The sequence below is a fragment of the Centroberyx affinis genome, unplaced genomic scaffold (genome assembly GCF_046629955.1).
Source record: "Centroberyx affinis isolate AG114_WGS23_722 - 3 ecotype Tasmania unplaced genomic scaffold, CSIRO-AGI_Caff_v1 ptg002782l_1, whole genome shotgun sequence".
Lineage (NCBI taxonomy): Eukaryota > Metazoa > Chordata > Actinopteri > Beryciformes > Berycidae > Centroberyx > Centroberyx affinis.
Window position 1 is genome coordinate 72347 of NW_027280936.1, and position 25154 is coordinate 97500.

Sequence of the window (25154 nt, forward strand, 5' to 3'; positions counted from 1 at the left end):
CCAGCCACTCTATAAGTAACCCGCTCATAACTTGCCATTGTACTTAATTGTACTTAACTATTAATACCTATTAATTAATACCTTAATACCTATAGGATCTATTTAATATCTTATAAAAAATTAGTTGTGACTGCATTTCACGTGAGTAACAATACCATGATGCAAAGAGTTTTTTCCAGTTATCTTCTGAAATCTCCTGATCCAGGTCCCTTTCCCAGCATAATTTTAGGCCATCCAATTTTGGCAATTTTGTGTACTTCTAATATATTCATAGAATTTTGACGCTCTTTTATTTTTATGTCCTATCTTAAGTGAAAGTTCCTGAATTCCAGTTGTACCTTGCAGAATATGTTTTTTATTTGAAAGAATGCAATGTGTAGAAATCTCCAAAATTCCAAAATTATATTTATTTTTAATTTCATCAAAGGATCTGAATCTAACATCTCACATCATGTCATAAAGAGTATGAATACCAGAGCTAATCCATTTATCCCAAAAAAAACCCTCTTCTTATCTATTAACAGTTTCTCATTATATACCATATGGAGGATCTGCTTGATAAATATGGATCGGCTTTTGTTATTTGATGTGCCAATCTCCAAGGTTCTCTGGCAAGTAGCAAAAGCAAGTACCGGGTCTTGAAAAGGAACTGGCCTGTCCGTTTGTGTAAGGAAAGCCTCCACAGAAAAGGGATGCACTAACTGCTCTTCTATTCTGGCCCACAGAGGGATCCTAGTAGGGGGTAGATATATTTGAGCCAGTTGAGACAGAGAAAATGACAGATGATACCACTCTATTCGTGATAATTTGTGATGCCCAGATATGTTAAGCCTTCTGGCATCCACCTAAATTTCCAGTTATTTCTGATATATGGAGGGCACGTCTTTGATAATGGCATGGCTTCTGATTTAAACCAGTTAACTGTATATCCAGATATCTCAGAAAACAAGTTTATAACTGAACAAATTTCTGGTACTGCAGATTCAGAGTTATTAGATATCAATAAAACATCTGCGTAAAGAAAAAGCTTGTGTTCTTCCTGACCCATCTGCACCCCTGTATATTTGTATTATTCCTTAAAGCTAAAGCCAAGGGTTCAAGAAACATGGCAAAAATCAAAGGTGATAAAGGCGACCCTTGCCGTACACCACGATTTAACCTGATTTGAGATGACATAATCCCATTGGTTAATACTGTGGCCGTTGGATCAGCATACATTAATTCCACTCACTTCCTAAATAATGATGAGCTTTTTGTCTTATTTACCATGGTCTGCCTGTTTTCACCTACAGTCTACCCTTTCATTACTGACCCAAACATGGGATCAGGGATGTAAATGTGTAGGGGGGGGGGGGGGGGGGGGGGAGTAAACCATGTGTACTCAATGAAAATGTGTTCTTTCACATGTTCTTCACAGAAAATAAGCCTAGGCCATGGAGTTTCATGTTGAAAAAATAATTCATTGTATCATTTTTCCCCATTTAAATGGCTCATTTTGACACAAACACCACACAAGCGTTACAATCCATATGTGCATTTGTTTCTAACTTAGTGCTTTAGATTTATTTAGGAGATACATACACAACTGGACACTTGTGGGAAGCAGATACCAGCCATTATGTACAGCAGATAGTGTTTTACAGTGATTCATTCTTATTATCTTACAGTTTACAGTGTTGACAGTTTACACTTTCAACAGAGAAAAAAAAATACCTGGGAGAAAAAACACTATAGATGTTTATTTCAGGAGCTCTAACAATCTAAAAATAACCTAATCATTCAAAGTGCCTGGACAACTTCTCTCAGATTAAGATGTTTTATTGTGCTCCAGGCTTTCCTTTGGGTCCTCGCCCATTAATCTAAAAAAAATGCATGTGATAGGAAATATACCCATTGAACTGTATTGTCTGATCCACTATGTGTTAGGAAATCCACGGTTAGGAAATCATCAATTTTGAAAGTTATATTCAATAGCGTCAAATGTGTGCCTGCTGGTTAAAATAGATAAAGACTTCTCATTGTGAGAAAATGGCAAATTCCCCCAACACATCATGCGTGTTAATTCCACAGACACTCGCTGCGCTGTTATGAATGGACGCAGACCTGGTTCCTGGGAATAAACATGAAAATCCATAACCGCCAATTCACTTTTATACCCCCGAGTCCCTCCCGCCACTTTATTCATGGGCTTGGTGAATTTGGATGATGAAGAGGTCCCTCTCTTACTGGGCCTGCACATGACGCCTTCAGACGCATTACAGGGACATAAGGCCACACAGCAGCAGCCCACCACAGACCCTCATCTGACTTGGGCTGTGAAATCTCCCGATCCTCAGATCATCTCAGGCAATATAAAAGCAGGACTTGTGTTCCCGGTGTTATGGCAGACTGGCATGAGATCTCTCCGTCACATGCCTTCCTTCCTAAATGCTGATGGTGGCATTCAATAAGAGGGAAGTTTCACACGTTGGGACCTTATGATGCGTAAGACTTCCCTCGTGCCCACAGGAAAACACACTCACCATTTCACTGGAAGTGTGTGTACCAATTTTGCGATTATCCGGTAAAGGAAAAATTTGTATGTCTTTTAATTGATAATGAGTGATAATGCATTAGTACTCAGTCACTAATAGTCCAGGTTTTGTTATTTGTCATTTGCTTTCACGACACATTTCAAGGCATGGGAGCCTGTGTCGCTGACTCATGTGCTACATATGACTCATAAGAGCTGTGATATTTACGGCATGTTTTCCATAACAGCAGGGCCACAAATGTTATACATCTTAACTCAAGAGTAGACACATGTTCCTCACATTACATAACACATGTATTTCAGCTACCAAGCTGTTGACATATATATATAGCACATCGTAAAGCCACATAGGCCCATTGGACATTCTTTAATCATAATAATGTCATGGTTGTGACTTTTGCCCTGTCTAGGTTTTGTATTTCTTTGTGTGTTTCCCTGTCTAGTTCTTTTAGTTCTTCGTGTACCATGTTTCCTGTCTGCCCAAGCTGTGTCTAATTTGTAATCACCCCCATGTGTATATTAGTCTTGTTCCCCAGTCAGTCTTTGTCAGATCATTGTGTTATGTTTGTGTCAGTTTGTGTAGAGCTCTTGTTTTTGGATTTCCTGTGTCATGTGCTATCTGTTCAATTAAACACCCAGTCTTGGGGTTTTGATCACAACCTGCCTCGCTGTCCTGCGTTTGGGTCCTCACCACACCTACCCGTGACAAATAAAAGATATATTAAAAAAACAAACAAACAAACAAAAAAAACAGTCAGGGCCCTCACATGAAATTACGAAACATATTTTTGATTTTAATTTATTCCAGATGTCCAAATAAGAGAGCTAAAATATAAATGATCTACAGTCACTGAGCACTTTATTAGGAACACCATACTAATACTGGGTAGGTATCAGCTTTCAGCTCAGTGTCAACCGGCTACCAAAGTGCCATCCGCCTCCAGGTTCGATGTGTTGCATTCTGAGATGCTTTTCTGCTCTCCACAGTAGAGGTTATCTGAGTTACTGAAACCTTTCTGTCAGCTCCAACCAGTCTGACCATTCTCCTCTGACCTCTCTCATCAACAAGGCGCAGAACCTTTGTTCTGCGGACGGAACTTTTTACTGATTTTGGTTTTTCGCACCATTGTGTGTAAACTCCCATTTGTGTAAAATCCCAGGAGATCAGCAGTTTCAGAAATACTCAAAGCAGCCCGTCTGGCACCAACAGCCATGCCACGGTCAAAGTCATTGAGATCAAATTTTTTCCCCATTCTGATGTTTGATGTGAACATGAACTGAAGCTGCTGACCTGTATCTGCATGATCTTATGCATTGCACTGCTGCCACATGATTGGCTGATTGGATATTTGCATGAATAAGCAGGTGTACAGGTGTTCCTAATAAAGTGCTCGGTGAGTGTATTTGCCTTCCTTAAAAAAATCTTACATAGGCGTTCAATATTTTTCAAATGCAGCTTTCTGTTTGATGCAAGATGTCTGCAATTTTAAATTTTTAGATATGGACATTTTTGATTAATCTATTGAGTAATAACTGAAGCAGACCATTTGCTTGAGCTTTGTACTGAATTATGCATTTTTACAATAACTTTTTTTTGATGACATTATTAATTATTTATTGTGGATCCCTTTCGTGTCCTGCTCCAATTTTGTGCTCCAATTCCAATCTTCATTATGCGCTGTTGAATAAATGAAGGTGCTTCCAATCTCTTGAAATTTCCCTCCATTCATGTCTGTACAGAGTAATGTGTGAGTGTAACGCAGTGATGAGACTTTCCAACATCAGTTCTGTCACTGGACAAACATTATGTAATTCTGACATGAGGATTATAAAGAATAATTTGAAAAGTGGATGATCAGACATGTGAGGCAGAAGCAGGGATGTGTAAATTTGGCAGATACAATTTTATTGATAGGAAAATGCTTTATGCCTATAATCTTGGACAGTCAAATCAATATTTCTGATTTCATCCACAGCAAGAATCCAGAAAACCACGACTCTGTGATCTCAACCTTGACATAACCTACAGAATCTGACAGTGACTAGACCTTTAGATATACAGATTACCCATGTATTCCTGTTTAGGGTCACGGGGGGCTGGAGCCTATCCCAGCATGCATTGGGTGGAAGGCAGGGAAACAGCCAGTCCATCACAGGGCGACACAGAAAGACAAATAATCAGTCACACTGACTCTGTAAAACTCTCTCAGTGCAAGTCAGTGAAACAACTCATCTTTAATCATTAACTCAATGTATAGAGATGAGCTCGTCAATTTCAACTTACAATTGCAAGGTGTCAGCCTCACAATATATAATCATGAGCTCATGTCTTGTGACTCAAAATTATGAGTCGAAAGAACATCTTACCAAGCGTTCTCTAATCTGATCATATAAACATTGTTCGCTTATTAGCATACTTCCCAGCATGCACTGCAGTTGAGTTAACTCTCTAGAAACCCTTTCTTCTTTGACCCTTGACCTATAACTATTCTGTAGGATGTAGGATGGATGATTTCTACCTCTATTTTCAACTTGCAATTTCAAGGCAGTAAGAAAACTTACACTGGGGTCAGTTTGGTCTCTCACGTCTCTAAAAACATGATTAACATTATTTTTTCAGCTTGATATTTCATGACTTTGACTAATTTCACGGGGGAAACAGGTAAACATCATCTAACATTTATCTCACCTGAAGATTTTCTGCCCATGAGGTCCTGTCACAGCTCTTTGAAAGACTATTTTGGTGACTAATTTACTTTTTATTGGTATTTTTTCATATTGACTAATTTCTTTGTGTTACTTGCTGATGTTCTGAAGTGTAAACATGCAAATTGCACAGAGAAACGACCGGGAATCGAACCCATGGTCCTTCTCACTCTGAGGCCGCACTGTTCAGCCCCCGAGTTCAGAAATGTTCCCACTAATATAAAATAAAGCTCATTTGAATCTAAAGCCTTTGACAAACATGTCCTGAGTTCAAAAGCCTCTTGTTCACTGTCAATGGACAGGCCATAAAGTGTTTGTCTGAACCTGGTGGGTTATTCCTGAGACCTTTCACCTTTATCAGCAGGTATTTACCACTATTTCAGATAGAGTTTGTCATGCCTCTTCATATGTCACACCTGATATAAGGCTTCATAGAGACTGACCTGAAAAAGATCAAAAAAAGTTACAGTGTCCAGAATGTTTTTTTCTGAGGATCCAGGACACATTTCCTGGCTTAGAGATGCTAGCAATGCTGTAATATGAAGCTCATTTGGATTTAAAGTTCAGACAAGAATTAAACTCAGTTCTTTTAATTATTAGTGGAGCAGTCCTAGGCTGTGGGCTACATAAATATGGCTATCACATATTTGAGTGATGTACGCCTCTCCGACCCAAAGTTGAAAGAAAATGACAACGGGTCTACAAATGAAAAGTTTAACTGCAAAATGAAACACCTAAACTTGGCTTAAACAAACTGAGTGTAAGATTGAATGAATTTATGTCACTTTTTAAACCCTGTAAAAAAAAAAGAAAAACAACTCAGGGAAACAAACTCATCTTTAATCATTAATTCAAAGGATGTATGCATTTGTCAATTTCAACTTAGCTACTTATTTCGTAACTTAATCATGTGTTCATAACTTGTGACTCACCAAGCATTCACTGAACTGATCGTGTTAAAGTTCATAAGAAACATTGTTAGTGTATGCACTGCATTTGAGTTAAATCTCCAGAAAACCCTCCATCCTTTTGTTTGAATAAAGTTACAGGATGGAAACTCTTAAGTCTATTTCTGATAAAAACATAAAATAGAATAATAATAGTTCCCAGTTAAATCCACACCTCTGTTATGCTACAAATTTTTTTTTATATAAAATTTGACACTAAAAACCTTCAGTGAAACATAACACTGGAGTGCAGTGGATTCAACTACTTGTCAACAAAACAAGACATTTGCTGATTTAACTAATTGTCTTAAGCTTGTTCAGTCAATTTACATTATAACAACTAATAAACTTTAACCCAAATATTCACTACTATTTCAGCCGACTTGCAATTTCAAGGCAGCAGGGAAACTTTTATTTTGAAGTTGAAGTGACTAAATATATTTTTACAGTGTGGTAGATAAAAAAGGTGGGCCGTGGGTGATCATCATCAGGTAAACAATCACCAATGCAAATTAAAAGCATTATTTTATGCTTTTTTTTCCCTCAAAAGACTCCATCCTCATATAACTTCCTTCAGTTGGATAATGTATGTAATGTAAGTACGTTTCATATCATCAAGATGTACGTCAGCCTAAAAGTGCTAAGATGAAATAGGTGTCATTTAAGGTGGCATGTCCTGTTATTTTAAAAGTAAAGAGTACATCTGCTGGATTGTCGTGGTGGTACAACAGTTTTCGCCTTCTGTGCTAATGCTGCCTTCAAGGCTGTGGAAAATATTGTAATTACGCAGACCGCACATGAACGACCTAATAAAGTGGTAATAGACTAGGAATCTTGACATTTTCTGTGATAGTTGCTGACATGTGATGTTTATGGGGCAGAGAGCATGGAAGCGTGTCAACAACTCATGGTAAAAGTGACACTTTATATTATTGTATGTTATTATTTGGCATTCCGTGTAAAAAGTTCAATTTCCACTCTTGTTAAACTTTTAGTTGATATGCAGTTTTGTTTTTAATAAATTAAAACATCAGTAACATGCACTGTGCACATTTTCATCTTCTCCTCCTCATTTTCCTAGTGCGGCACAAAGTAACTGTGTGCCACCTGATTTCAAAAGCACTTGAGTGGGCGACGAGTCCTTTTTACCATTTTCAATCGTGAAGAAGAAGTTTACGAGGGGCACGTGAAGGCAGCATGATTCTGTCCGGTGCGACGCATGACGTAGAGCACCAGCGACACACGTGTGAGAAGAAGTGGAAAGATGGCTAATGAAAGGCTACTGTTCCATGAAATGGGCTTAGACGACCGTCTTTTAAAGGTGATGAACCATTTTATACTGTCGATACAGGTTTTATTTAAACGCCGAAACTCTAATTCATGTGTAAAAACTGCCAATATGTTCGATAACTTAGATAAATCCACGAGGACTTGCTTACCAACATGCTAGCTGTTAGCAGACTGTTAGAACCACAACCAGGGATGTAGTGGAGAGTTTGCTCTTCTTGGGCTGACATAAACTTTAATGACATGTATTCGTAGTACGTATAGTTGTATCAAACCGGTGTAGAGTGTATGAGGATTTGAATAGATAAATAAACAAAAGTTGTCTATGTGAAAATATGACAGATTTCTGTTTATAATTGTGGTTGTGGTCCATATGATGGTCATAGTTTCACCTCTACATCACTGACAGCGTTAAGCTTCACTTTATTAACGGGCCGGTCAGTGCCAGACACTTCAGTCATGGGGATCATGTGTCCAAATCTCACTGAATGGAGTTTAAAAGGTCAATCTGACAATGTGGGGGAAGATCTCCATGTACTCAACAAATTAAGAAACAGTTGCGGTTGCATAAATCTAAATGTGATAATATTTTGTCAAAGCTATTATTGTCTGCCTGCCAATGTCTAGAGCATAGCTGTGCCTTTGTGTACATGCTCAGCTGCAGCATTGTAATTCCCAGAGTGCAGCAATGACTCCATAACAGAGGAACCCAGCTGAGGCAATTTGCACCGGGAGATTAAGTAGTATTGTACATTTTCTCCTCCAGAATATAAGCATAGAAGCATCATTCTCCAACCACAGACCTGTTTTGACATGTGAAGTCTGTTGAGATAGTCTGGGATATGGTGGGCTTCATACAACACAGATAAACTGAGAGCTCTCCTCCTGTAGGCCCACTGACCTCACTCCTCCTCTGCAGTTGATTTGGACAGTTTTGGTCTGGTTGTCTGTTCACATGTGAAGCTGATGTAACTTTTTTTCCCGTATCTCTTCGAAAAATCGTCCCAACCTTATTCTGCCCTGTTAAAATAATTGATGTTATTGTGACTCAGGCGGTTGCAGACTTAGGCTGGGCTCAGCCCACCCTGATCCAAGAGAAAGCCATCCCTTTGGCCCTGGAGGGGAAAGACCTCTTGGCTCGAGCCCGAACTGGATCTGGGAAAACAGCTGCCTACGCCGTGCCTGTCATACAGCGCATCCTGGCCTCCAAACAGGTGAGCAAACAACAGCCAGAGAGGCAGTGAAGCCAGTCGTCTATGAAAGTGGATTCAAAGATGGAGCAAAGTTGTGTTTAATAGATTACATCAGTCTCATACATGCATGGCTGCCTTCATCAAAGTGCACACTAGTGAACAGTCACAGGTGTATGTAATGTGCATTAGCTCAGTGATTCTCAGCCTTTTTCATATCAAGGACCCCTAATTTACACACATTAGGGCCACGGACCCCCATTTGATGAGATTTTGTCTCTCGGACCCAAATCTGAGAATATTTTTATTGTCAGATATGATTTTGTCCAGAATTCCATGACTATCTGTATTGTCGGTAGAGAGATAACAGTGAAACTATGATCAAAACAGTCATTCTTCTACATTCTCTAACTGTTAACTTCATCAATTTGCTGGGGACCCCCTGGAACCCCCTCAAGGACCCCTGGTTGTCCCCGGACCCCACGTTGAGAAACACTGCATTAGCTTCACCAAGAATGCGCAGTGCAAGAGATTAAACTGTGTAAATAAAGATGTAGGCTACACACTGGTGCCATTATAAGCAAAATAAGAAAGAAGAGGATACACATCGGGTATGATATAGTTTCACTAAAGTGGTTAAAACTTACAAGGAAGGAAGTATGAAACATGAGGTGAAATACAGTTGCATATTGCATGATATAACCATACTCTCTCAGAGAAATACAATAACAAAGATTAGTCTATATCCTCCTAGAAATGGAGAGATTTTGATGTCCTTCTTCAAACCTTATAATAGTGTGACCTCCAGACTTTTTCTCTGTATTTCACGTGTCTGCCCCTTTACCACTAACCTGGGTGTTGGTTCTAATGTCTCCAGAGCGTCCGTGAGCAGGATGTGAGAGCGCTGATCCTGGTGCCGACCAAGGAGCTCGGTCAGCAGGTCCAGACCATGATCCGCCAGTTAACGGCCTACTGCTCCAGGGACGTCAGAGTGGCCGACATCTCCGGCAAGGCCGACCTGTCAGCACAGAGGTCAGTCTGCTCAGCGGTGCACAATCTTTTTGAAAATGTAAACAATATTTAGCTCTCATTATCAGTCTGAGTTTATTCTCATTTATTTTGCATAACTAAAGCTGATTGTGAGTTTGTGATTGACGATTTATACTGTTTTGGGCAGGCCGATCTTAATGGAGAAGCCCGATGTGGTGGTGGGGACCCCGTCTCGTGTGCTGGCCCACCTCAACGCCCAGAACCTGGTCCTGCATTCGTCCCTCGAGACCCTGGTGGTGGACGAGGCTGACCTGCTCTTCTCGTTCGGCTTTGAGGCAGACCTGAAAAGCCTGTTGTGGTGAGAACGCACATACTGTAGAGTTCATGACTACTGATTTTTAATAATTTCTTTCTTTTCTTTTTATTTAACTAGAATATTGCAGGGTCCCGTTAAGTGTAGGATAAACTGCATAGGTTAGTTACAACTCAGTGGGGAAAGCATTATAGTCATCATAGTTTTCAATAGCTTTATGCAAATATGACAGACACTGATAATAATTTGACTGGACAAGATGCTGACACTTGAAACATGTTATATCATAACAACAAATGCTAAGAGAAACAACCATAACAATCCCAAAAGCCATCCACTACATTGTTGAGCATTAAGAAATGCAACAAACGTTTTGATTATTTTAAGTGCATTGGTCCAATGTACAGAGGTGTATTATATGCAGGAATTAATAGAACTGCAGATTTCATCTCTAATATCTCGATTTAATACATCTGACACAAGCACAATGTCTTGTAGAAGGTAATTGGAAAACCAAAACATATCCATATTCAACAGTATTCATCATCAAGATTTCTTTTCACTTTAACTTAATCTTTTCTGTGGAAATGTGTTCTGTTTGGTGTTCTAACAGCCATTTGCCGAAGATCTACCAGTCTTTCTTGATGTCGGCTACTTTCACTGAGGACGTCCAGGCCCTGAAGGAGCTGCTGCTGCACAACCCTGTAAGGTCATATTCAATCTCTCACATTCACAATCCCACACAGGTGTGTAAGCGTGTTTGGTGTTTCTCATTAGTCCTGAATGTGGTCTCTCAGGTGACTCTGAAGCTGCAGGGCTCGCAGCTCCCAGACAGCGGTCAGCTGCAGCAGTACAGTATCAAATGCGAGGAGGAGGACAAGTTCCTGCTCATGTACACGCTGCTGAAGCTGCGGCTGGTTCAGGGCAAGACGCTGGTGTTCGTGGGAGAGGTCGACAGATGCTACAGACTCAAACTGTTCCTAGAGCAGTTTGGCATTCCCGCTTGTGTGCTCAACTCCGAGTTGCCCGTCCAGTCCAGGTGAGAGGAATGGGGAGATGATGGCGTTAAAGGATTAGGGCTGGGTTCAAAACTTAAACTGATACATTGCGGTTTTATTTTTTCCCAATTCAGAATCTATTCTGAATTCCTAATATCAATACTTGTGGCCCCCGTTTACAGAGGAACAGGTTTTGTTTTTCACTTAGATGCTCCTGTAGGTGTTCAATAATAATGTTTGTTTTTAGAAGTTATTTCAGCACACTACAGCACATAGAAGTGTGCATTTAGATTTAATTTGCCTGTTAAGAGGAATAGAAATATTAAAAATGTGTTTTTGGCTCAGTTTGTCCCCATGTCACATAATCATATAACATAATAGTAAAAACATACGCTGTATAGTTTGTATCAATTCCCTTCAATTGCCAGTCTAGTCATATACTGTATATTATATCAATACAGTGTGAGGTATTGGAGCAAATCACAAAGTCCTTCATAATACGCAACTCTCTAAAGGACCATAAGCGTCTTTAGATTCATGCTGCAAATCAGTTCCCATTCCCCTGTTCATGTCTGTCTCCCCCCTCACCAGGTGTCACATCATCACCCAGTTCAACCAGGGGTTCTACGACTACATCATCGCCACAGACGAACAGAGTTTGGCCGACCCCACTGCTGCAGGGACGACGGCAGGGAAGGGAAAGAAGAAAAAGGCCACAGCTAAAGGGGGAAGGTGAGTTCAACGAGTCGGTGCCTCTCAATCCCGTTTCCCATCTTTTTGCATACGTTTATCCTTTGTCTTTGTGTGATATTTCAAATTTCAATTGACTCTGATGTCTGAATGATGTATTCACAGGGCCAAGGACAAGGAGTACGGAGTCTCCCGAGGCGTGGACTTCCAAAATGTCGCCAATGTCATCAACTTTGACTTCCCCACAACTGTGGAATCCTACATTCATCGAGTTGGAAGGTCGGTGTCAGCGTCATTTAACTGAACTCTGATTTTCTGCACTCGCTTACTTTGTTTCAGAATAGGCTAACAGGTAATTTAGCTCTGTGATGTTTTGATTAAAACCCTGATGCTCACCTTTTTTTTGCTTTTGTAGAACGGCAAGAGCAGACAACCCAGGCACGGCTCTGTCCTTCATCTCTCACACTGAGCTTCTGTTGCTGTCAGAGGTGGAGGATGCCCTGATAGGAGGTAAATCGCCTGCTGTGACCTCATTTCCTCCAGTCTGTCTGTCTTTGCATCAGCATTCTGAAGGTGCGATTGGGGCGTCGGTAGGCACAGACAAGGAAAGATATGACCAAGGGGTTTGCCAGTTTGAACCCCAAAACCAGCAGGGAAATCTGGCCATTGAGGTGCCCTAACCCCCAACTAGTGTCATTTCCCAGCAGCCAACAGTAGAAAATGGCAGCTCCCATGTCTGTGTCTAATCCTTCCAATAGCGACTTGGCAGGGAATTAACCTTTTTCTCTATTTGTTTCTCAGATAATGCTGACTGTGCGCTGAAACCTTATGAGTTTAAGATGGAAGAGATCGAGGGCTTCAGGTACAGGTGCAGGGTAAGTGTCCTCATCGTGTGTTTCCCCACCCAGTAAGAGCCCTACCTGCTACAGGACACCAAGACATGTTCATAAACTGTAACTTGTTATTACTAAGGGTGCGATCACACCTACAGTTCATTTTGTGTGGTCCGAACTATATTGGAAAAAATTACTTTGTGGCATTTTTGTATGTGGTTTGTTTAGGTTGTAAACAAAATTCACATAGACTCACATTTAATGGACAGGTTTGTTGTCTGTGGTGTTCATACCAGTTAAGAACACACAAAGAAATATTAGAATATGAGCATCTCGGTTCGTTTTGTTATGCTAGGCTTTCCAGCATGTGTGATCGCTGGCTGTCAGATGTCACTATCCACCTCCTTCTACCCATAATCCCTTGTGTTTTGGGGTCGTTTCCAGTAGTTGTTTCAGATAACGTTCTCGCTCCTGACAAACCGCACAGCAGTTTGCTTGGAAGAGGACTGAGACTCACATTTTCAGGCATCTTGGTGCCTCATTATTCAGAGCCACCCACGTTCTAATGGCATGTTCTCACCTGCCCAAACGAACCAAATGAAATCAATTTGAATAAACGTTTCCAAGACATCCTTGGTGTGAACGTGCCCCAACAATGGCTGATTTAGGTTTGGATGATGAATGTTTATTTTGTCTGTATGTAGGATGCCATGCGTTCAGTGACAAAGCAGGCAGTGAAGGAGGCCAGGCTGAAAGAGATCAAGCAGGAGCTGCTCAATTCAGAAAAGCTTAAGGTGAGCGGTCTTCACTCCTGTGCAGAGACATAAATGGAATCAACACCAAGATCGTGGTTAGCGTATGTACGGAAGATATATCTTTTCTGATTGGATGTTTCCGCTGTCACTCAGACATATTTTGAGGATAACCCCAGAGACCTGCAGCTGCTGAGACACGACAAAGACCTGCACCCCGCCGTCATCAAACCCCACCTGAAGAACGTACCGGAATACCTGAGTAAGACACACTCACACACACATACACACACACACACACACACACGGCCTGAGTTGAATTTCTTCATGTAGAAGCTATGTACTTCGCAACACGATTACGAAGAGGTCCAATGCTGCTTCCTTTGATTTCATCCAGTTCCCGAGACACTGAAAGGAGTGGTCAATCCCCTATCGAGCAGGAGGAGGAGGAGGAAGAGAGAGAAGACAAAACCACAGGGTGTTGTCAAGCCCAATTTCAAGGTGAGACCCAGGAAAACGAACCAGGAAAGGGAGTGATAAGCACAGTCAGCAAATCTCACAGTTTCATGTGTGGGCATCAAAACTATGAGCTTTCTGCTCATTTGGCATATGTTTTACAAATCCCCAAATTTAAAAATTCAGTTACAATTCATAGAAGAATGCACAGACAATAAATAGTTTTAAAGGAAACGAAAAAGTCCTTCTGTCACATAGGATCTTAGCTATAGAATAATCAATTAACTGATTGCTTCTCTCCCTTGTAGAACATCCCAGGCAAGAACCCACTGAAGAGTTTCCGCTACACTGGAGGGAGAAACAGAAAAGACAAGGCTGGCCAGTCCTAGCTATTGTTCCAACACACATGAAGACATGTCATGTCATGGATGTTATAATTAAGTGAGGAGTGACTTCACCCGAGGAGGAAGGCGTGGTCTCCAGTGTCTGTCGGTCCAGCCCAGACAACTATGAACTATGGACTTTGGACATAATGGGCTGAAGAGGCTATATGGACTACGGACAAAATGGGCTATGAATGTTATGAGTTATATGGACTAAATTGCATTTAATGTCATTTAGAAGGACGGTCAATTTTGAACCTGGATTCTCCAACTCAATGAGGATAGAAGTCGGCAGATATTGAGAGGAATAGAGGGACTGTATTATTTTGGTATGTCACTTGTAATATGTCACTTCTGAAAATATTAAAAAATTATTATTAAAATAATTTGCTCTCAACAGTTGAGTTTCATAGTGCTAGTAGTTCATTGATCTCTGGTGGATATAATTAAGCAGGACTCTATGCAATGCGACCATTATGGCATGTTTACACTTTTAGCATATACTCCAAAAATGTATTCATGCTGCCTAGAAAATTGGAAGAGCAACATGTCTATAATATGAGATTCAAGTTATTTTCAACGATCATGGTCCAAAATGTCCCTCTTGTGCTGCTTCATTTTCAGTGTAGAAATAGAAGGACTTCATGGAAAAACCATGGAGTAAATTGTCTATAAGAAGAGACCATTAACCATATAATATATAGAGCACTTAAAGAGTCAGATATGATGTACAAACTTATGATGTACTACAAAATTATGGATAAGGATTTCTACAGGCCAAGAAATATGTAATCAAGTGAAATTTTTGTTAAATGATTCCTTTGTACAAAAAAGAATAACTAGTGCTGTGGTTAAGTAAATCATATGCACACACACACATATGTGATGCACAATGGCAAATTGGTGTTGCAATTTGGAGTCGGGCAAACTGCACAACTAAATGCCAACTACACATGTTTTCATCTATTCTATGTTTCAGGCTAACAGTTTGTATAAAAGATGAGCTTGACAAGAATATACTCCCAAGTAAATGATAAAAGGCTGCTGACAGTTACAGGGCTGCCCATGTGCTTTGTATTTAGCCGCTGTATTCTAAAGTAGCTGCAGGTGAGAGAGAAGTTCAAGATAGAGGCATGAATAATTTTACCCAAGGTAGAAAAGGATAAAACACACTTGATATTTAACTGGTAAAAACAACACTGAACAACCTTTTGGACTTAATTCTCATAATTTTGACTAGAATCAAAAGGATTCCCAATTCCTGGCAATTTGCTGAGTTATGATTTTTAAAAGCTGAATTTGATGAGCAAAAATATACAGTAGAAACCTGGGAATTATCATGATTAGTTTGAAGAATGTTTTGAGACAGTTTTGAGACTACTAGAGAATCTTTGGATATCAAGGCTGGATTTTGTCTACAAAATCCGTGATCAAGTGGAAGCACATTGAGAAAAAACTAGGACCAGAATGGAACCTGGAATCTGTTTGTTTTTTTTATCTCTAATTTTGCTCTGTAACAACCTTAAAGTTAGTTTCAGTGTACTTTCCATCGACTCAGATATAATCTGCTGAGGAGGATATACTACGAAGGCCATAGAGAATTGCTTTTTAAGGGGAGCTGTCCACTCGGCCAGGGATAGTAATCATTCATGGGAGTTGTCATCTTTGGAACATGGCAACTCAAGAGTGGACGAGGGTCCCTACCGGGTTGAGGAATGTGGAGGCTCATGATGAGGGGAGGAGGAGGAGGAATCTGGCTCCTTTGAAGAATAGGAGGCGAGTCTGTACATTACTGGGAGAAGAGAAATCTGAGTATTTCTCAGCAGGAGTCAGAAAAAGGCCGTGATCTCTCTCTGGGGGAGGTGAAAAATGCTGCTGACTTGTCAGACCTTGAGGGGTCTGCAGACGGGTGGAGAAGCCCTCTGGAAGAATGAAGTGGCATGATCTTTTTGACCCTAATCTTTGGTGAATCAGTGGTAAATCTTTGGTCACTGCCTTGTCAAGGAGGTTGGTGCTATGTTCATTTAACATGGCACTAAGGTATGGTATTTGTTCTTGCACATCATCCTTCACATTAGGAATCCCAATCTTCTTGTGGATTAAGATGGAGATAATATGAAGAGGAACATCCTGATATGGAGGCAAACTGGAGATGGTGATTCTTGCTTTTCAGCTTTCTCAGGCATGACAGCTAACATTACCGGGACCTCAAGTCCATTTTTGACTTTTCATCATCATCAACAGAGTTTTGGTAATTTGTCATCCTGCAAGATTAGAGATTTTGGCAGTAGGGGGAGTCAAAGCAATCTGATTCCAGTCACTACAGCTTTAGCTGAGCATGATGGGCTGGTCTGCACTCTCATAATTGTCCCCCACCAAAGGGGGGACTATGGATCGTTCTCCATCTGTTCGTTCGTTCGTAAGTTAGTCACACTGTAACGTTGACTTTGTGCCGCTAGGGGGCGGCATTGACAATGAATGGGGACTCAGTGTTAAAGCAGGTCATACAGTTAAAGTTATCATACAATGTGGGGGACAATGAATGGGGACAGTGGTAAAGCAATACAGTTAAAGTTATCATAGGTAACATAATAGTCTACACACGCTACACACTTGGAGACATCAGACTGGGTTGATGTGTTGAAGTGAGAGTCAATGGAGAATTTTTGGGCAAACCTCTAACCACAAGACACTGTAGTTATTGTACAGTTGTTGGACTGTTGTGCTGTTATTGCATCATCACTGCACTACCACTGTGCCGTCAGTGTTGACTACTTATATCATTACCACTTACCTACTGTGCAATACCATATATCACTTATCATTTAGCATTTATATTATTCATAACACTCACGCTCCTGGTGTTGTATGTTATATTGTATATTGTATTATAAATTGTATTGTAGTGTATATTGTGTAATGTACGGATTGTATTTATTGCGTATTGTAGTTCTTATATTTTGTACTGTATTGAGTAAAAACAGGACAATTACAGTTACTACATTTCAAGATATAACTTGTAAGCCTAATTCTGAGGAGAGTAGGCAACAGAAATATATGGTCATCTGTCCTTTCATTGTCCCAAACGAAAATGCTTATACAATTTCACTCATATTTCAAGTACACTCAGCAATCACTGACTGACCCAAGGGTGGTGGGGGACAACATGTTTACTATTTGTTGCTTGTTTACCTTCTCAGGTGTTCATATGAGTTAAGAACACGTGAAGAAAAAGCTGAATATGAGCCTCAGTCCAGAACTTATCCCATTTGTCTCTGATTGTTGGTACAATGCATTTTGAGAACAGGCTGTTTCAAAGAAGCTATTCGGTTGTCCCATTGGCCTATTATTGGGGAAATTGATGGTCAAGTTGGAAATGATCGGGTGCAATGTTGTGGACTGAGTGTAAGGTGTGGTGTCAGTGTAGTGTGGGGGAGAATATGTCTGATCAGTGCTGAGAGCCCGTATAAAGGACTTCTGAAGGTGTTGTGGGTTCAAACCAACGTGTGATGAGAGGAGCCTTCTAGATAACCACCTACCTTTTTCCTCTAATATGGTCCTTTGTTGGTGTTCACTGTAGTTCAACAGCACGGAGGATAGTTAGATCAGATCCTCTGTAATGGTTCATGTCTGACCTACAAAAAGCTGCAAGATGATAGATTGTAGGCAGCTTGAAGCAGTTGGACTCAGTAGCTCCAGTCAGGCTGCAGAATTTCATGACTTAATGAACTCCTCATTTATAAATAAAAAATCCTGAAATGTCAAGTCAGCATCTTAGTATCAATATAATCATAGGATACAAAAACAAAACAGTTTAATTATGTAATCTTAGCCACGTCCCAAAAACTGTGAACAGTCTTGGAAAATCTTTTTGAGTTCATTAGAATTATTGACTTGATTTTTTCCTGCAAGCCGCCATGTAATCTGGGGACAATTAAATGGTGTGGATGAAAAAATAGCATGAGCCAGTGAGAGAGATTTTAAGTGTGGTTCGTTTTCAAGTTAATGTTTGTATAGTGATGTAACCATAATCACAACTAGAAAATTTCAGGAAATTTTGAGTGTGCCTGCTGCTTCGTGCGCATCTCCATCCCTCGCACACACACAAACACAAACAGTATGACAGTATTAAACAGTATTAACTGTCGACCTAGCCAATCACGGGCAGGTGTGAGAATTTCTGCCCAGAGACTGAGTCACTAGTTGCTATGGATACAGCGCCCCCCTGTGGCGGGAAACTTTGAACTAATGTTTCATTAGCACTCACAATAAGCCAAGACTGTCCCCAAACAAATCCCTGTATCTCGAAAAGTAAAGCTCGCATCGAAAATGTTTTTTCACTTTGAGCGTCCCAAGACTTCACTGGCGACACTGATGTATGACATGTGTCTGTATGATTTAAAAAAAAGGAGCTGTGATAAAATATAAATCACCTTCTTTTCTTCTTCTCACTCTGGGTTTGAGCGGTCAAATTACATGGAAGCGGATGGGAGTGTTGGACAGCACTACCTGCCCTTTGGGGCGATTTATTCAAAAACCGTGGGTCCCATTTCAATGGAAGTAACACTGAGTGAGAGAGGACAAAAATGCCTACAATTTGGTGTATAAATCTTGCTTGTAGAGTGGAAGCTGTGGGACTAAGATGATAATGTTTGGAAGATTTCTGATAAAACTTGAAGGCGTGGAGCTAGAGTGTGTGATGACTTCATGTGCTCTAGGTCTGAACATTCCGCGCAATACACACCCATTATAAAATCTGAAACTGTCCAAAAATCTTATAAAACGTAAACTGCGATTGCGTAAAAACCGTAGTAGCTATTGAAAAGTTTCTTTAGACCAACAGAGTTCAAAGTCTTGTGACCCGTGTAAACTTTTAATCATGTTTCTGCGACAAAGTATGACCAAGTGGCGTGGCTCCAAAGAGGGGCCGGTTTGATGAATTTCTGCGATTTTTTTTCCGATTCTCCATTAATTTCAATGGGCCGAAAATCGCACGTTTTCGCACTTCGTGCGAAAACTTTACGTACAATCTCTAAGAAAAGTCATAGCACTTGATTCCCGTTCAAGGCGCACGTTTTGATGTATTTTGAGGGGTGTCGCGGCGTGTTATTACTCTGATAAACATGCTTCATAATTTTGAGTTGGACTGTAGAACTTTAGTACACCAATCATTAATTTCATTTGATTTATAATTATATAAAACTAACTTTTGTTTTCTTTGTTTCTTCTTTTTCTTTCTGTATTTTTTCCTTTAATTCTGCTTTGTCTTTTTTTTTTGTCTTTTTGTGAGTATGTTATCATAATTGTGATTTCTTATCAACAAGTATTCAATGCATCAAATCTCCGGGCCTTTTCCACGTAATGAACCTTACTTGAACCCAAATCCAAACTCAAATGCATTCAGCAATACATTATATCAGTTTAATTGAGGCCAGCAATTACATTCTCAAGCCATTTGAGAAACATATACATAGATTCTTGAGGAGTAATGCCTAATCTTATCCTTTTTATATTGTGGCACATATAGTTTTATTGAACGTAGAGCCAATTACATTTGTCCCGTATTGTCTCTGCTCAGCAGAGGCCTTTCTCCACATCAATTCTCTGTGTAGACATTACAAAAAGAATTCTAAAAAAGATTTATCAAAAGGACATACCCATAAAATCATATTCTTCTCCATTGAAACTGATGTAAATGAAAAACAACGTACATAACTAATAAGTTATGTATTTGGATTTGTGTGATTTATCATAGCTGTGATGTTGCATCATTCTGAATTGGCTAGTAATGTGTTTGTGTAACATAGATGAAGGGTAATGGAGTTTAGTAATCATCGATTTTATATTCAAAAGGATAGTCCTGTGTGGGCACTGACTCAAAGATGACGCCCTTGAATGGGCTCTCAGTTGACCAACTGTCCACGGGAAACCAGGAGTCATACCAGGAGGTTGTGCTCTCGGTTTCCGGTTTTGTTGTGGGGGCTGCTGTCGTGGTTGTCGTCGTTGTTGTTGTTGGAGCAGGAGTCGTGGTAAGGTTGGCTCGTAACCTCTGAAGACGCAGCCTGCGCAGACGCATCAGCCGCAGCCGCCTCATCCGCTCTGTGTTCTGAGAGTTGGAGTTAGTCGGCGTCTCTCCCGCGGTGCCGCCGGCTCCCACGCTGGTGGCTTTGGTAGCGCTGACTCCACTTGTTTTGGGGACGAGCCGTATGGGCCTCTTGGGGCTGAGTGCCATGATTTGTTTGATGCGATCCCAGTTGGACTTGGCTAAGGTGAAGCTGCATGAAGTAGCCCCGGAGTCGTAGCCCACCATGCACAGCCTGGTCTGGGGCGTGTGGCCGTCAGCCTTGGCCGTCACCCGGTACTCTCCAGGGTTCAGCAGCCGCCAGTAATCACCGCCTGCAGCTGGAGACCGAGGGCCAGAGAAGAAGGGCAGAGAAATGAGTGACATAGGCTTTGGGAGGTCAGTAGTTTCTTGGCTGGGTCTAACTGACATCACAAAAAATGATCATGCACAGTATCTCTGCCATGGTGCCGAACATACCGGTTTTGACATCGTGCCTTATTCCCTCCACAGATATGGTGGCATTAGGTAGCGGATTTCCCTCCACATCTCTCACCAGGCCCTTTATCCCGCGATGTACCTGGCACAAGAAACAGTGCGTCATGGCTCAAAGCTCAAACAGTGGGTTCCAACCACAATAGCAAGCCTTGAGAGGCCAGCAATGGTCTCATGAGTCTAGTTCTCACTTGTTCTATAAAGGACAACAGAGACTCGCGGTTATTCTCCCACTCCAGAGGCAGTTCACTTTCATGGGGAAACTTGTCGCAGCCCAAGAAGATGGAGAGCTCAAAGCAGTTGGTGTGCAGGTAGCTGAAGTCATTCATACCTATGGAAGAGGGGGACAGAGGACTGCAAGTAATTTCAAGACTCTGAGTATAAATTTGTCTTTCTTCAATGTTCAAGACTAGCTCCTTCATATCCCTCACTTTCTATTCTTCTTCATGAGTTGCCCTTTCTATTTCTTAGTTCCCCACCTCCCTCACTGTGTCCACACTTACTGCCCACCACAGGTTTCCAGCTGGCTCTGTTGATGATGCCCTGTCCCCCGGTGATGTCGTCCGTATGGCAGGAGCCTCGGTAGGTCTCCGTCATGGTGAGGTGGCTGTGGGCATACGACATCGCCAGCCACCGGAACATGGTGTCGTCGGCCGTCTCCCTCAGAGCGCCCTCGTTCTGCCTCTGGATGCGGGCCCACGTCTCCTCGTTCATCTCGTGCTCAACGCTGGGTCTCCTGCCGCGTCGCAACGCATCGGTAACCTTGGGCAACATCAGGGAAAATGCAAATAGGGTTATGTGATGGGCCGGTGTGGGACTGGTGGAAGCATCGATCCAGAGGTAACGGTTGTAACTCCTTACAGATGTGGGCGGCCGCTGCATGTCGAAAGGGTACGCCACCACTTTCTCTCCTCCTTGCAAATTCGCTCCCAGCACAAACGGGTTGCGCTCCATCCAGGAAATGATGGCTTTCGTCTCAGTAGCAATCTGGAATGGATAAAAATTGTCATTACTTTGTAACACTATTCTGATACTAGTTTTGAAGTGGGGGGAAAATGGATCTTCCACCAAATCAAATTCTCCCTCCTAATATAAAACAAACCCACAGAGCCATTGAGAACGTTTTCTGGGAGGGGGATGTGATGGTTGGGCACGATGCGAGGGACCCAGCCTCTGTCCTCCGCTCCCCACAAGATGCTGTTGAGGTCTGGGAAATTCTGGAAGATGTCGTAGCCCTCTTCAGTCCAGTGGCCCAGTGCCCAGTTCCCCATCTCCGAGCCCTGGAGGACAGAGAGGAGATGTGGACCATGTTAGGCCTCAGAGAATATTTTAACTGGAGTTGTGCAAGTTATTCTTTCAGCAGTCACTTTTAGTTGTTTTTGTTTTCATCATGATTGTCTAGTCCCACCTTACCATCTCATAGGCCAGTTCATATGCATCAGGGTTGAGTGAGGGCACCAGGTGTATTCTCACTCCGTCCACCAGGCGGCGCACCCTGGGGTTGTCGTCATTGTACTCCTTGCACAGAAACTGCATCAGCAGAAGAAGCAGCTCTCGGCCCAGTGCCTCGTTACCATGGAGACCGGCTGTGTAACGGAATTCCGGTTCACCTAGTGAGGATGGAACAAAGGTAGAGGTGGAAATTCATTAACATCTAGACAGGTGTCATTTTGGGTCTGATGAAATCATCTGAAGCATTAAATAAGACATAAACCTTTTCATAGCTCTATACGGATTGAAATATTGAGCCTTGGAAGGAAATTGCTTAATTACTGGCATTGTTTTAGTCTCAAACTGTACACCTATGACTTGACTGTGAGCCAACAGCTCAGCAGGACACTTGTCACAAGCTTTTTTTGTCAGTAATTTGCAGACACATTCTTCTGTACAACAACCACATCCTTCGATCTTATCTCAAATTAGAGCACAGAGCACAAAATGTACAAATTCTGTATTACGATATCACATTTGTTCCACTTGAGAGAGATAGATACTGAAGTAAAAGCAGTGCAGTGCGCTCTCTTGTCTCAGCACCAGAATATTTAGTCCACACACAAAGTACCAATGGTGTTGCATTGGTGCACAAAGTCTATTCTTCTCTGTCTGCTCTGTGTCTTGTACCTGTCTCATGCTCCCCTGGGTTGTCAGAGATTTCCATGGCGTACATCTTCAGGCCCTGGGAGCTTTTGCCGACGTTGTAGATCCTGGTGATGTTGGGACACTCCTCGTTTATCACCTTCATCATCTGAGAGAGAGAGAGAGAGACAGAGAGAGAGAGAGAGAGAGAGAGAGAGAGAATGGAAGGAGAAAGACACATTGAGAAAACAAATCTGAAATTCCCTTGTTTGTAGAATTATCAATCTATGAGGTGCAGTATTTTACAAGACTTGTTTGTTTTTATACTGAAATTAAAAAATAAAATCAATAAAGTGCCATCTTATCTCATCTTACCTGTCTCATCTCCTTGTAGTTGTGGTGTCTAAAGTCCAGGTCATCTGATGTGTTGACCTCATTCTCACTGCGGTAGCTGTCTGCAGGGAGCAACATGGGGACAGTGTACTAATGACTTTCATAGATAACAACATGTTTGTGTTACTATTATGTGTGTGTTCCTGTTGATGGCTGTGGAGGGACCGAGATGCTGACTCTCTGGAATATGTAATACAGTTTTTAATATTGTGATTATTAGATTCTTTCACAGACATGCAGTGAAGCGGACTATAAACAGTGTTTTCTGTGCTACTGACTGGGTAGCTGACAGGCCAAGATCTCGGCTCTGAGGCACAGACTGCCGTTCCAGCTCTGAGGCAGGATGCGGATGTAGCGTGCCACCACAGGCATATCAAACTGGGCCATCACTGGTGTGTCCTTATCCACATTCCCATAGAACAGCTACAAGGGAGATAAAATTACACCGAGAATTATCATTAAAAAAAAAAATGTGTGTATCTGTAATCATCAGATGTCTGCTGTTAATGAATGTCACTTATTTGCATTGCAAATACAATATTATATTTGGTTTCCACTCACCCATTCAGCATAGCCATCATGAAGTGTAGTCCAATCACGACTGTCGTTACTGAAGGCCACAAAGTAGGAGGACACAAAATCCTCACTGGGAAGGAAAGGAGATTAATCAGTGCAAACAGAGCTGCCATATTTGTGCTGGCTTGAGAAACCATTACCAAGAATAGCGACAGCATTGTCATGCACTCCTACACAGTTGTCAACTCATCTTAAAGCAATATTCCACCTTAGTTTTAACATGGGGGTTATCTGGCACTTGACCGCCATGAAAACCAGAATATAAACTGTTCACCAAGATCAGATGCAGCTGGACAAGTTTGTAGCATTGAGTCATTTGAGTGAGGCACGAAAATAGACTGAAAACTGACATTTAACACATTGGTGAACAGATTCAACCACAGATCCTGCTTTTAAGACAATAAAGCAATCTTGGATCCCTCGTCATTTTGCATTTCTATTCTTGCTTTAGACTAAAATTAGTATTTAAAGATAAAAGTAGATCCGGTCTCCCAAACAGGAACTATCTCTCCTAAATGGTATCCCTCCGCTATGTTCTCTCCTATCAATAGAAATGCTATTTGGCAAAATTATGTCCTAAAATGTTGGACCCATAGTCAGTTGAAAATCACAGCAGCAGGATCTGTTGTTGAATCTGTTCACCAACGTGTTAAATGTCAGTTTTCAGTCTATTTTCATGGCCTCATTCAAATGAATGGGAAGTAAAAATCCTAACACTACAAACTTGTCCAGTATGCATCTGATCTTGGTGATTAGTTTATTTTCATGGCGGTCAAGAGCCAAATAACCCCCATGTTAAAACTAAGTGGAATATTGCTTTAAGTCAGCTTTTTGCAACCACATCAGTGCATCCGTTTTAGGAGGTGAGCCTTTCAGCGGGACTCACTGCTGGTCTGAGTTCCTTCCCTGGGTGATGAGCCCCGTGAACTCCACCTCTCTGCGGGCATCGACCTCAAACCAGTGGTTCTTCTCCTCTGGCTCCGCACACCACCCGCCTCCGTACACGTCCTCCTCATCGCCGGAGCTCTGCACGCAAAACCAGAGCCTCGTTTAGGCCTAGCACAGTGTCTGAGAGGTGAGCTGGCGAGCTGTACATTTGTCTTAAGATAACCTGCATGTTGAGGCGTCCCCTCTGAGCAGAGTAGCCATGGTGGGACTGAGAGGAGGCCAGCAGCTGGTCGTCCTCCACCCGGTGAGACTCCAAGCCTAGAGGAGGGCACTCTGAGGGGATAAAACAAACACATTCAGACAAAAAAACACGCAGTCTGGTTGGCAAATGTTCCCGCAAGGCTGCTAATTGAAAGCATTCGTGTGAGCCGGTCAAAAGCATTCTTTCTTTTAATGAAGACACGGGCTGTAAAATCCGTCCTAAAAGGCGATCTAACAGTTAAATCAGCTCAGCGGATTAACAGATGAAGACGTTTAGTCTGTGGCGATACGTGGGATGATGCATCGTGAGGGAAATCCCAACTGTA

The 25154-nt window shown here is 41.6% G+C and overlaps 2 protein-coding genes across 2 annotated transcripts in view; one reads left to right on the forward strand and one right to left on the reverse strand.

Annotated features, from left to right (window-relative positions):
* The first annotated feature begins 7384 nt into the window (after positions 1 to 7384).
* ddx56 (DEAD (Asp-Glu-Ala-Asp) box helicase 56) lies at positions 7385 to 14448 on the forward strand. The gene is made up of 14 exons (XM_071535923.1): positions 7385 to 7507; positions 8526 to 8687; positions 9541 to 9695; positions 9841 to 10011; positions 10580 to 10670; positions 10764 to 11005; positions 11556 to 11696; positions 11820 to 11933; positions 12070 to 12164; positions 12456 to 12529; positions 13192 to 13281; positions 13396 to 13501; positions 13637 to 13740; positions 14004 to 14448. The coding sequence occupies exons 1-14, from the start codon at positions 7451 to 7453 to the stop codon at positions 14082 to 14084; spliced, it is 1683 nt and encodes a 560-aa protein (XP_071392024.1). The 5' UTR covers positions 7385 to 7450; the 3' UTR covers positions 14085 to 14448.
* A 5037-nt stretch (positions 14449 to 19485) lies between these two features.
* aebp1a (AE binding protein 1a) overlaps positions 19486 to 25154 on the reverse strand; it is an 11907-nt gene continuing 6238 nt past the window's right edge. Inside the window, exons 9-21 of the mRNA XM_071535912.1 lie at positions 24791 to 24900; positions 24566 to 24705; positions 23665 to 23749; positions 23382 to 23526; positions 23086 to 23165; positions 22756 to 22879; positions 22048 to 22244; positions 21741 to 21914; positions 21496 to 21621; positions 21138 to 21396; positions 20826 to 20965; positions 20620 to 20719; positions 19486 to 20480 (exon numbers count right to left, since the gene is read on the reverse strand). Coding sequence (XP_071392013.1) covers positions 19903 to 20480; positions 20620 to 20719; positions 20826 to 20965; positions 21138 to 21396; positions 21496 to 21621; positions 21741 to 21914; positions 22048 to 22244; positions 22756 to 22879; positions 23086 to 23165; positions 23382 to 23526; positions 23665 to 23749; positions 24566 to 24705; positions 24791 to 24900 — 2258 coding nt within the window. The 3' untranslated portion in view covers positions 19486 to 19902. The remainder of the gene's footprint in view (positions 20481 to 20619; positions 20720 to 20825; positions 20966 to 21137; positions 21397 to 21495; positions 21622 to 21740; positions 21915 to 22047; positions 22245 to 22755; positions 22880 to 23085; positions 23166 to 23381; positions 23527 to 23664; positions 23750 to 24565; positions 24706 to 24790; positions 24901 to 25154) is intronic.